General features: G+C 51.9%; 6 protein-coding genes across 6 annotated transcripts; 4 read left to right on the forward strand and 2 right to left on the reverse strand.

Annotated features, from left to right (window-relative positions):
• Positions 1–25: 25 nt before the first annotated feature.
• PV05_00097 (uncharacterized protein) lies at positions 26–1,469 on the forward strand (the record flags this gene model as incomplete). Its single annotated transcript, XM_013464961.1, has 3 exons — positions 26–264; positions 332–439; positions 500–1,469. The coding sequence occupies 3 exons, from the start codon at positions 26–28 to the stop codon at positions 1,467–1,469; spliced, it is 1,317 nt and encodes a 438-aa protein (XP_013320415.1).
• Positions 1,470–1,949: 480 nt separating this feature from the next.
• On the reverse strand, positions 1,950–3,658 carry PV05_00098 (uncharacterized protein; the record flags this gene model as incomplete). The annotated part of the gene is made up of 2 exons (XM_013464962.1): positions 1,950–2,984; positions 3,041–3,658. 2 exons carry the CDS (start codon positions 3,656–3,658, stop codon positions 1,950–1,952), a joined length of 1,653 nt encoding a protein of 550 aa, XP_013320416.1.
• Positions 3,659–4,402: 744 nt separating this feature from the next.
• On the forward strand, positions 4,403–6,128 carry PV05_00099 (uncharacterized protein; the record flags this gene model as incomplete). Its single annotated transcript, XM_013464963.1, has 4 exons — positions 4,403–4,615; positions 4,663–4,781; positions 4,837–5,455; positions 5,523–6,128. The coding sequence occupies 4 exons, from the start codon at positions 4,403–4,405 to the stop codon at positions 6,126–6,128; spliced, it is 1,557 nt and encodes a 518-aa protein (XP_013320417.1).
• A 987-nt stretch (positions 6,129–7,115) lies between these two features.
• PV05_00100 (uncharacterized protein) lies at positions 7,116–8,066 on the forward strand (the record flags this gene model as incomplete). The annotated part of the gene is made up of 2 exons (XM_013464964.1): positions 7,116–7,784; positions 7,860–8,066. The coding sequence occupies 2 exons, from the start codon at positions 7,116–7,118 to the stop codon at positions 8,064–8,066; spliced, it is 876 nt and encodes a 291-aa protein (XP_013320418.1).
• A 651-nt stretch (positions 8,067–8,717) lies between these two features.
• Positions 8,718–10,297, forward strand: PV05_00101 (uncharacterized protein; the record flags this gene model as incomplete). The annotated part of the gene is made up of 3 exons (XM_013464965.1): positions 8,718–9,086; positions 9,145–9,930; positions 9,995–10,297. The coding sequence occupies 3 exons, from the start codon at positions 8,718–8,720 to the stop codon at positions 10,295–10,297; spliced, it is 1,458 nt and encodes a 485-aa protein (XP_013320419.1).
• A 352-nt stretch (positions 10,298–10,649) lies between these two features.
• PV05_00102 (uncharacterized protein) lies at positions 10,650–11,789 on the reverse strand (the record flags this gene model as incomplete). The annotated part of the gene is made up of 1 exon (XM_013464966.1): positions 10,650–11,789. The coding sequence occupies one exon, from the start codon at positions 11,787–11,789 to the stop codon at positions 10,650–10,652; it is 1,140 nt and encodes a 379-aa protein (XP_013320420.1).
• Positions 11,790–12,509: the final 720 nt, after the last annotated feature.

A 12,509-nucleotide genomic window follows, 5' to 3' on the forward strand; every position in this document is an offset into this window, starting at 1 on the left:
TTTGGTAGCAGCCCCAACAGTCACCATGAACACCCCTTACACCATCCATACATCGACACTATTCGACCCGAAGAAGAAAGCCTTTGTGGAAAATGTGTCGGTGAAAGTCGACCCAAAGTCTGGCCTGATAGTAGATGTGTATGAGAGGTCTGAATCCGACATTCCAGGAGGCTCTGTTCCTGTGGGGGATGTCGATTTGAGGGGCAAGGTTGTGATGCCAGGCTTGGTCGACGCTCATACGCACATCTTCATTCACTCCTACGAGTAGGTCCGATATCTATCCTCTCGATGTTACCCTGACCAACTATTCAATCCTAACATGCACGCACAGTGAGCGACCGGCTCTGGTTCAGAAGCGGGATGAGAGCATCCCTGAGCGAATTATTCGCGCAACCCACCATGTCCGGACAGCGCTCCTGGCTGGATGTACCACGTACAGGTAGTTCATACTTTGGTTTCCATCCACGAGGGCCATCCTGAAGCTGACCAAGATCTTCAGAGACCTGAGTTCCGAGTCGATGGGGGAAATGGACGCCCAGATCCGAGACTGTATCAATCGCGGCCTGATCCCGGGACCGCGTCTCTTTGTTGCGACGCGCGCTCTGGCAAGTACTGGCTCTTACGAGCTTCGCAGCGAGAACCACGCCAATGGAGTCTGCTACCCCAGAGGGGGCGAAGCTGTCGACGGGGCTGACGAGGTTCGGACCGCCGTGCGAAGACGTGTCGCTGCTGGCGCCGACGTGATCAAGTTTTTTGCCGACTACCGGCGCAGAATTATGCGGTACCCGCCTGCTCAGCAACACCCTTATATTCCCAGCCCGACGCATCCGCCCCAGGATCCCAATCCCGACTATCTCGTCTTCCACCAGGAGGAAATCGACGCCTTGGTGAAGGAGGCCAACCTGGCAAAGGTGCCGGTCGTTTGCCACGCAGGCACCATCGAGGGCGCTCAGATGGCAATCAATGCTGGCGTGGTCTCTATCGAGCATGCATACCATGCCAACGAAGACCTGTTCAAGCGAATGGTCGAAAAAGGGACCGTGTTTGTCCCGACATTGGCCATCTGCGAACGAGTCCACGCGAAGCGCTTCGATGAGATCATGGAACAGTCCAAGCTGGCGTACAAGCTAGGCGTGCGTTTCGCTTGTGGAGGAGACACTGGCACCTACCCGCATGGTCAGTCAGTCAGGGAGTGCGAGCTTCTCAGAGAGGTCGGGCTTTCATGGGAGGAGGTGCTCGAAGCAGCTACCGTGGGGGGATGGGAAGCTTGTGGCGGCGACCTTTGTGGAATGCGTTTTGGTTGGTTTGAAAAAGGCACCCGGGCAGACATTATCGCTGTAAACATAGACCCACGTGAGGATCCCAAGGCACTGAGGCGGGTTGATTTTGTCATGAAGGATGGGGTGATCCACAAACGCGACGGCAAGGCAGTGGGAATGATTTCCGACCACCACGAATGGGATCGATAGTGGCACACACACTTGTGCTGGACGGACCAAAAAACCCTGCAGGTTGTTGTGGTTAGAAACCCGGAAGGCGACGAATCCTCAGCAAACGAGGAAGTACACTCTTTGCGCCCTGGATACGGCGAGCGCGAGATGGTAGTGCGAGCACGAGCTTACCTAGGAGAGTAAGGGTAACTGAAATCTTGTCCACTGAAGTACAATGGCGCTCGATTGTTCAACCTAAGAGATAACCAGAATCTAAATACCCCCCCTCCCCCCCGGCCAGTACGACTTAGCTGTGACTTGTCCAGAAGAGGTGATGTCGACCTGGGTACGAAGTCGATATGTTACTTTCAAGATTCTGAATGCGTTTTCGCCCCCATGATCAAATGCATTGGTCTAAAAACTACCTTAGAATTATTCATTTTGAGGTTCGGTCCGTTTTTCACGTGTGTACCATATCATCGACCAAGTCAAGGGATGGTCCAAGGTCATTGCAATGCTCTATCGCTGCGTGATTTCGGTTCTGTCCCACCAAAACTTGCATTGCTCTAGAGCTTCGGTCTCATATGTCAACTCGGCTGGTGTACCGGCCGGACCCCCTATCAGCTCCCTATTCCCCTTTCCTAGAATCATCTTGAAAGGCTGGTCATGAGTATATGGCTGCCATATCGGTCGATGCCTCCAGGCCCCTTGTATCTTGTTTGGATCACCCTTGTGGCAAATGAAACTAATCATGTACGCGTGAAACATGCCAGACACCTCCTTTTGTGCGGGAGACAATGATGTCGTGGCATGGTCGAAAGTTTCGTACCTCGCAGTGTCTCCATGGGCAGCGCCACCGTAGAGTGTGGTAAATACGTCCCAATGCCATAAGTAGACCGGTGGGCTTCCAGGAATTGACGATGCAAGGTGCGCCGTCTGTCGGATGGGCGCAATTAGCGCGAACTGACCATACGCTGCCTCGGTGCGCTTATACTGCGTGCCGATGTCATTACCCACTCTCTTGTCTTCATAATCCGGGTATCCCAGAGACGGATCAGGGTACAACTCGTTCAACCGGTCAATGTCCTCTTTGGGTAGGCCAGGGAGCAAGGTTCGCATGAAGTCGGTGAATTGGCTGGACTTGGACAGCTGCCGATCCACATACAAAGACCCTTCGTTGGTGCAGTAGCCCGTCATAATCGGCACTTTGTAGTATTGACCGGACTTCCAGCTTTCGATCGGCGGGCGAGGGATCAGATCTCCATCTATGACCGGACGGAAAGCCCACTGCATGGTAGGCTTGTACTTTGTGAAGACGGCTTCTTGGGCGTCAATGATGGTGGACAGAGGCAGGGCGCGAAGAAATTTGAAAGTATCTGTAGCCGGGAGGTCTTGTGGACACCCGGCCCGACCCAGGAATTCGTTGAAGTACTTTTCATTGATCTCTGCATTGTATGCCCTGCAGTCCCTCGTAGTAGGTGACCCAGACTCCAGGATGACCCTGTGAAACGGACCAGGGTTTCGGTCACTGTAGTGGAGCATAAAATGACCAATCTACGAACAAGCGTTAGGCATTGTATTCCCTTATATGTGCGTGGTTGCAAACTCACGGTGATAGCCCCGGCAGAAAGCCCGATCAAAGTCACGTTGTGTTTGTCACCACCGAAATGATAGATGTTCTCTTGTATCCAGTCCAGAAGGAGGCGTTGGTCCTGCATACCCAGGTTGAGAATGCCTTCCTCTGCCGCTTTGGACGATGCTAGAAAGCCGAGGGCGCCAATTCTGTAATTGAACGAGACCGCTACAAAAGGTTCCTCAGACCAAGCAACCATGGAGGCAGTGTTTTGCGAGGACGAATGTCCTCGATTGAAAGCTCCACCATGGATGTAGACCGCCACCGGCAGGAGTTGTGTATCACCCGGTCTGCGAATGGGCCTAATGACATTGGCCGTCAAGCAATCCTCGCTATAAACAAGTGGGATGCGAGGAGGTATGAGAGGTTTCCCTGGAGCTGCTTTCCCATACGCAACGGCCTCAATCGTTATGTTCGAAGGTTTGACCTTGACTGGTGGTCGGAATCGAAGATCTCCTACAGGAGGTTCGGCGTACGGGAATCCCAAGAAGCACTCTACCGGCTGTGGGAAATGATCTGTTTGCACAAACCCTTCGATCTTTCCCTGCGGCAGAGCCACGCATGGCCGGGGCAGGCCTTCCTGTGTTGATGTCATTGTGTTGGGATGCTGTTCTCCTGGAAATACCGGAGGACTATTCTGGTAGGCACGAACGTAATCTTCGTTACTGTAGTCCGTGAAAAAGTCAAGGTCGACCGAAGGTCAGAAACAAGAGCCGTTGGATTTTGTGGAGGGTCAAATGGTATTCCGTGAGTAAGTTTAGCTGGATGAAGAAGTATTTGGGGTTGTCCCATCGGGCCCTTTAACAAGATATCATATGGGCAACGACATTCTCCATACAGACTTGAGAACTGGTAACGGATTTGGCCTACGAGAATAAGTATGCACTAGGTAAAGTCCCGTCGGCGCCAGAACATTGGAGACTTCTTTGGGGCTTTGAACAATAGCCAGCTTTGCATTCGGTTGGATCAACGACACATTTGCGACTGGGCGGTATCCGGAGGTCGTTCAACCATCAGCTGAAACAAACGAAACAAATTGTGATATCGGAGTTAGCCCAGAGCGAAGATTTCTATCGCTGTCCCCAGATCGACAAAGCTCCTTCTTCAATCCGAGGCACGGCAAGGTAGATGCGGGATGCGGGTTTAAGCTAGTGTATCTATAATTGAGAACGTTAAACGCGCACTTTCGCGTATCTCTCTGTCACCGGGTCTTGGTACTCCTGAGATAGACTTGCGTCCATAAATAACCTCCTCAGGACCCTCGGGAAGGTAAATTTGGGCTTGGTCACAAGAGAACAGATACTCGGAGCAGGAGTATCTGCCGCGTAGCAAAGCAAGAATGAATTCAATGACGAAATCCGCGAAGTCGGCAGTCGCGAAAACGCAGCCTGAAGAGTCCCTGGCAAGACTGGAGAGCCTACAGATTGGTGAACCTCTGCATGAGCATGCCGACGAAGCGCTGCGATTCATTGAACAGCACCAAGGATTCACGTATACGCCAGAGCAGGACAAAGCAGTCCTCAGGAAAATCGATCGTCACTTGATGCCATTGGTAAGTCGTCACCCTAAGGAAACAACGCATCTTTTTACTAACTGCAGTCTGAGTTATTCGTGTCATATCTGTTTCAATACATGGATAAGAGCATCATGGCGCAGAGTCTGGTCTATGGTCTTCGAGAAGACTTGGGTCTTGTAGGCCAGCAATATTCATGGTGTTCGTAAGAAGAAATTAAGACTTCTCACCAATACTGCTACTGTGTTGACAAGCTCCAGATCGATATTCTTCTTCGGTTACTTAGCCGTCCAGCCATTTACCGGCTTCTTGATGAATCGCATTCCATTGGGACGATTTGTCGTGGCAACATCTCTTTGTTGGGCTATCGTTGTACTCTGCACCGCAGGCGCTTTTGATTTCGCTGGTCTTATGGTTGCGCGTTTCTTCCTCGGCGTGGCCGAAGGTGGAATCTCTCCAGCTTACGTTCTCGTCACAGGAATGTGGTACAAGAAGGACGAGATCCCCCGACGTACAACATTCTGGTTCGCGGCCAACGGCCTCGCAATCATTCTTCAAGCACTCATTTCGTATGGCATTGGTCATATTGTCAATACCGGAATACCGACCTGGAAATGGTTTTTCGTCATCTTTGGCCTTGCGAGTCTGGTCATGTCTGCCATTTTGTGGTATTTCATGCCGAATAGCCCACTCGACGCAAGATTCCTCAACGACGAAGAGAAAATGATTGCGGTTGAGCGGCTGAGAGACAACCGAACCGGCGTTGCAAACCGGGAATTCAAAAAGTATCAGCTCATTGAGGCTTTGAAAGATCCACTGGTCTACTACAACTTCTTCTTGGTCATTTTGATCGTTGTACCGAACAGCGGAGTATCATTCGTACGTTCTCAATCTGGATCTCGTTCACGTTTACTGTCAGCTGCTGACGTTTTTCGGGACTCTATAGTTCGGCACCCTTATCATTCAAAACTTTGGGTACGACGCGTTCGTCAGTTCCCTCCTGCTGATGCCTTATGGGGCAGTTGTCTGCATTGGCCTACCGCTTGTTGGCTACATAACTTCAAAGCATCCCAATACCCGCTGCATCAACCAGGTCGCCTCTTGCTTTCCGGCCATCATTGGCGCTGCCCTCGTCTTCTATCTGCCGGCAGAAAACCAGGCAGGCCGTCTCGCCGGATTCTACTTGACCGGCTTCTCAAACGCTGCATTGCCACTTCAGTTCGCCTCGATGAATTCAAATACGGCAGGTCATACGAAGCGCTCGATCACCAATGCCATCATGTTCTTGGGGTATTCAACCGGCTTTATCATTGGTCCACAGTTCTTCTTGAATTCCGAGGCTCCTGTATACCAGACTGGCTTCAGAACCATGCTGATCACCTTTACGTTGTTGACTGCTGCACCGATAGGCATGTATGCTTATCTGACTCGGCAAAACAGGAAGAGGGACGCGGCCATCATGCATAGTGGAGGCGACAATGTCTACACGGAGAACGAGGAGTTCTTAGACTTGACCGACAGAGAACAAATTCACTTCCGTTACTCGAAGTAAGGACAGACTGGGGCGGAACAAGGATCGTGACACGAAGTATGGCAGAAGGCCATTTCGCTCCATTACAGGCGCAGGGAGTAGAAGAAGGATGCGACGTTCCGAAAGAGGAGGATTGTCAGGCTGCCTGGCATTAAAGCGATGTACCTCGTAAACCAACATGAGGGAGGGTACCGAGCTCTAGCTGCCTTCAATCATCGAAGATTTATCAGCATCTTGGAACATCTCCTGCTCGCGTTATTAGTAAACTTCCTTGGTATGCCACCGATGTTTGCTCGAACAACTGAGTGGCCATGCTACTTTTCCCCGCGTAGTGCTCCGCCATGCTTATCACTAATGGTTCCGGTTTTGCATGCGAGATGGTGGAGCTAGCGAGAGGCAGTGGTGGGTTCGTATACGGATTTGTCCTAGATTGAGTCTGGTCTCAACGCATAAATCCGTCGGCTCCTCAGCTACTCACTGGCTTCGGGGTCACACCCAGAATTTCCTCATTGGTTAACGGCATACGCCTAGCGTACGTTGTTAATCGAAGGTCTCATCCGTCAAAGGACCCTTCCTTTGACAGGCGGTGCTAGTGTGGTGCGTGAACATGTTTTTGTTGGAAAACATGACTTCGATGTTCTATTGTTCATGGCCACTGCACGTGGTAGACTGCCGATCAATCTCAAGCTTACTTAACCAGTCGTCGAAAAGGTTCGCTCTGTGTAGAACTGTTGATCAATCCCAAGCTTACCTAAGGTAGGTATTCAGCTCGTCGAAAAGGTTCGCATCTGGTAAGTCGTTGTGCATAAAAGCGACTTTATGTGAGTACGTGATTATTAATGCGAACGCTATAGACATAGTGATATATAAATGGTCGTCAGGAAGTAGAGCACAGAAACGTTCAATCATCAACTACGTTGTCAAGCCTTGAAATCACTCGAAGCGACGAAGTCGACAAAGAACTTCAACATGACAAGTGAGAACGCCACGACCATCTCAAGGGTGAAGATGGACGATGGAGTCACTCTACACGTCAAGATACTTGGAGACGATCCAACAAAGACGAAGCCGCTGCTCATTTCGCTCCACGGCGCACCCGGGCTCTCGACACATTTGGAACCTGAAGCTTCGTATGCATTTCTGTCCAACACTTTCCGCGTCATGGTGTATGACGCTCGTGGCAGCGGCGACTCTGATCATGTCGGCCCATTTACGCATGACCGCTGGATCAAGGACATCCAAAACCTTCGACAATGGGCTGGCGCAGAGAAAATCGTCCTTGCAGGCGCCTCGTACGGAGCCTTCGTCGCCCTCGACTATGCCGTTCACTACGGCAATAGACTAAATGCGTTGATCCTCCGGGGCGCTTGGGCAAATGGAAAATTGGGCCCAATGAATGCTTTGGCGAACATCTTGACGTCTCCACGGGTCAAGGTCGACGTAGCACGCCAGGTGCGAGTCTGGTCGGGAACCTTGCGCAATGATCAGGACTTTGAAGACGCCATCCTTGAACTCCTGCCTTTCTACCTTCCGCCTGAAAATGCGGGGAGCAAGGTGACCACCGACGAGTCAACCGAGTTTCGTGGGACCGTCAAATACCGCTCGGCAACCCAGAATTACGCGTTTAGTGTGAATATGCCGCAATTTGACGTACGGGAGCAGTTCAAGACAATCAAGGTAAGAATACGCCCCCTTCCCCGCCCCTTTCTTCGTCGGGCTGCGGCTCCGTACAACTGACCTGACGCTGCTCAGGCACCTACACTCGTCGTTGTTGGACGCTACGATGAAGTGACTCCGGTGGCGTGTAGTCAGGAGATCGCTGACGGTATACCGAATGCGAAGTTGGAAATTTTCGAGAAGTCGGGTCATAGTCCTCCTTCGGACGAACCAGAGAAGTTTGAGGCGGTGTTGACGGACTGGTTGAAAGCTGAGGTTATGCGGACCACGGCACAGAGATAGCGAGCTAGAATGTAGAGCATTGCAACACCAACAGTATCTGCCACCAATCCAGGTGCCTTGCTCTGAATATCTTGGCTGCGGAAAGAATGAACAAGGAAAAGTCCAGGTCAATGCCGGGCTGGGCTATGCGACCATAGGCTGACCCATCGGCTCCAGTCCGAACTTATGTATGCTAGGTAACCATTCAATGTTCGGTTAGCCACAAGGCTAGAACGTTATTTCTATCTAATGGCACCCCTAAAGTGAATCCTATTCGATTGCGAAAGAATCAACAACAAATGGGGTTGAGCGAGATCTGTATGCGGCGGCTCGCATATATGCGCATGTGATAGCTTTGATACATTCAAGAACATTGTCCACGTAGATTCCGGAGTATTGGACTCAGTCTTTACGCGGGGATGACCCACAATGTCTAGGCGATTGCCTCGATAAGGTACTAGTACTCGTCAGTCGCATGACATGGCATTGGATGATAAGAAGATCGAAACACAATCTCCCCCGAGCGGCTGCATGACCTCGGCAACTGACTCAAATATATAAGAGAAAGACTCGGAAGGCCTGGACTCGAATGTACAGACGGTCTTTTCGATCAGAGAGTCTCATGATGGCACTTCACATCCCCTTTTTTCCGGCGTTTCGTTTGAGCTCACCATGGTGGCAGAAGTAAGCAAGCAAGCGTCAAGAGCTTTTCCAGAATCGTTGCTGACTATAGTACCTCCTTCCAGCTTCATCATGGGCACCATCATCGGCTTGACTGCCGGTTTGTATCAGGCGCTCAATCTCCTCGGTGCTGGTGGCGGCCAGCCTGACTCGGCCCAGACGGTACAGGTCGTCAATGCAACGCTATGTGCGGTCTACACAATCTCTTCGGCCTTTGGTGGGACTGTATTGAACTCGATTGGGCCTGCTATCACCGCTATATTGGGGATCATCGGTTACATGCTATACATTGCAAGCCTTTGGTACTTCGATCAGACTGGCCATTCGTGGTTTCCAATCTTTAGCGGTGTCGCAATCGGAGTAAGTTCAACTTGCCTCACGACATATCCGACGACAGTCGTTAATACGTGAATACCAGATCTCTGCCGGCCTTATCTTCGTAACCATGGGGTCAATTGCAATGTCCTATTCCGAGGAAGAAGAGCGAGGATCCTTTATCGCCATCTCAATCAACCTTCAAGCGGTGGGCTGCGTCATTGGCGATCTCATTGCTCTGCTCATCAATCGGAACGCAATATCAGCTACTGGTGTACCGGTCGCAGTATATATCGTCCTCATTGCTATGATGGGTGTTGGCTGCTTACTTGCACTGACATTACGACCTCCTTCGAAAGTCATCCGAGATGACGGCACGCAAGTGGCGACCCTACACACTCGAGGCTTCGTCGAAGAATTCAAGGCCAACCTGGAGATCTTCAAAGAGTGGAAGCTGCTGCTCATGATACCAGCATTTTTACCCTCTGAATGCTTCCTGGTCTACGGCGGGTCGGTCAATGCCTATCGCAATGACCTCAGGACAAGGTGTCTTCTGTCATTTTGCGCCGTTGTTCTCCAGATCCCGGCAGGGTACGGACTCCAGAAGATCCTCGATCACAAGACGTGGACACGCCGAAAGAGAGCCTTGATCGGTCTCGCTGTAGTTGGAATCCCACTCTTGGCTGCTTGGATCTGGGAGATTGTGCGAACGCGCAACTACAATCGTCATGAGATTCCGGCCCACGCTCTTGACTGGACGGATGACGGTTTCGCACCCATCTTCGTCCTGTTCATGTTAAACTGGGTCTCCAGCATCCTCATGCAGTACGTTATTCTCTACTATCTCAGCTGCTTGACAAACTTGCCTACCAAAGCCGCCAATTATGCTGTAAGTGCGAAAAGCAAATCTTCTGGTCTGTGTGTATCATGTGCTGATAGCAAATGTCCGGCAGGGTGTATATCGAAGCTTCCTGGCTGCTGGAGAAGCCATCATCTTTGGCCTTGACTCTATCGCGATCCCATACATCAAAGAGGCTGGAGTCCTCTTTGCTTTCTATACTACTGGCATAATCGTCTTCATCTATCTCGCGGCCTTCCACATCACTGACACTCAGTACTTTACTGGCGAGGAAGGCGTTGTCATCCCCAACCATGTGCTACAAGAACATGAGCATGAGCTCGGCGACGTCTCGATGAAACGCTCAGAGCCAGATGCAGAGCAAAATGTGGTGATGCGCCCGGAGAAGCATGATTGAAATCTGCAGGTTGGAGACGAACTCGGTGATGTGGAGGTTATATCGAAGAGGTTGCAGCAGAACATGAAGTGAAGTCAAGGCTGAGCAGAGGGAGCAGGGACAGTCTTGTCTTTTTCCGAACCGACGTGGCACGCACCGGAGTGCTTTGTTGTATAATTCTTTTGTGCTGGGCGACCCTTCAATCTTATTGCTGGTAGATCCTGCCCACTCATCGGACGATGAACGGATCTACACAGGAGTAAGCTTTCGGACGGAGCAACCCTTCGACAAGGTGCTTACGCTAGGTCAACTGCGAAAGCCTAATAGTACTTGTCGTGCGTACCTAACCTACGAACTGTATGCCCTTTCTGTTTCAGCGGGGCCCCTGACTAAGGATTGCCGCCAGATACTCTTCACTGAATGGATAATCGACGTAGCCATCCGGGCTCATCAACTTATAAAACGTGCCGCGATCATATGGGTTCAACGGCAACCCTTTGCGTAATCGAAACGGCAAGTCTGGCGTGCTGATATAATACCGTCCAAACGCAATGCAAACCTTCTTGTCCTTGTAATACTCAGCGACAACCTTTGTCGCTGTCTCCGGTGTGAATCCGCCCGCCAAAATGATGGGTTCCTGTCCACCCCACAACTCGATAAACGGGTCATTCCGCCCCGTGAAATTATGGTAGATGGCGTCCCTGGCGTCGACGCCGCCGACCCTGCTCTCTACCAGATGCAAATACGCCAGATCAAGCTTCTTCAATTCCGTAATGAGGTGCGAGAACTGCGCAACGACCGCGCGCGAATCGGCTGCAAACTCCGACCACGGCGACAAGCGCAATGCGACTTTCCTGCTGTCTCCCACCGCGCGAATGATCGCCTGCGTAACCTCGAGGGCGAATCTGGCGCGATTGGCGACGCTCCCTCCATACTCGTCGGTGCGGTGGTTGCTCGCTGCTTGGCAGAACTGGTCGACCAGGTATCCGTTTGCCGCGTGAATCTCGACCCCGTCGAAGCCCGCGAGCATGGCGTTCCGTGCTGCCGTCGCGTAGTCCTCGACGAAGAGCTGGATCTCGTCGCGGCTTAACTCGCGAGGCACGGGCCCGTTCTGAACGGCGAGTGGACTGGGTCCGACGACAGGATATGGTCCGCCCTCCGCGCGGGCGAGTAGATCAGGCATGGCGCGGCGACCCAGCGCCCAAAGTTGGAGGAAGATGAAGCAGCCCTTGGCGTGCACGGCATCGGTGACTCGCTGCCATGCTGCGATCTGGTTGGTATTCCAGATCCCGGGCGCATTGGCCTGGCCAGATGCACGCGGACTGATGAAGGTGGCTTCGGCGATGAGCAGGGTCCCGGGCATCGAGGCGCGTTGCGCATAGTATTCTGCCACTATGTCGAGGGGAACATGCCGGTCGTCGGCGCGAAAGCGCGTTAGCGGCGCCATGACGACGCGATGGTTCAGGTTGAGGTTGCCGAGCTTGAGCGGCGAGAAGAGTTGGTCGTGCGCCATACTGTGTCCAGGTCCTTACAAGAGGTTGGGCAGGGTCCTGTTAGATGGACTACTGCTGAAGAGCACATGATATGAGTAGAGCGTTTATATTCACTATCGTGAGACTGTATGCGAGGTTTAACCGTTTGTATGCTTACAAATTCTGATGAGTGCAACAATTGGGGCCGTGATGCGCACACAGCATAATACGGGTATAGGCGAGCGTAGTGGAGGGAGGACTGCTATAATCCGTATGCTAAAGTTAATGATTGGATAATTAGATAAACCGGTAGGTGGTATGATGCGCAGATCCTAGTCCGCTGGGACGTGGGTCTGTGTGGCACTTATAAATCACCAGTCCTGCGGAGTAGTTCGTAGAGATTCGCGTCTGCCGCGTACTTGTACACTTGTTCCTATCCTCTTCCACGATCTCGATTCAGGTACTCGAGCGAGCCCGGGAAAGAACCATTTGGCGGCGGTAGTGAAGGAGTCGATGGTGGCAAGAGTCTCTGATGGTCGCCACATTAGATGCTTCGATGCTGGGTCGGAGACAATATTCTTGGATCTGCTCCTCGCAGGCTCTGCTTGACCGTCGACTCGGGATTGCTGTATGATGCGAGAGGAGAGATCCATCATCCAAGGGAGGCGGAAAGCCCTACGCTGGTGGGAACAAGGGAAGGTGAGTAGAAACATGAGTGGTAGGTGACCTTTGGTGAGCAGTATCTAAAAGCGGCGCCGGCT

This window comes from Exophiala xenobiotica (genome assembly GCF_000835505.1).
Source record: "Exophiala xenobiotica strain CBS 118157 unplaced genomic scaffold supercont1.1, whole genome shotgun sequence".
Taxonomy (NCBI): domain Eukaryota; kingdom Fungi; phylum Ascomycota; class Eurotiomycetes; order Chaetothyriales; family Herpotrichiellaceae; genus Exophiala; species Exophiala xenobiotica.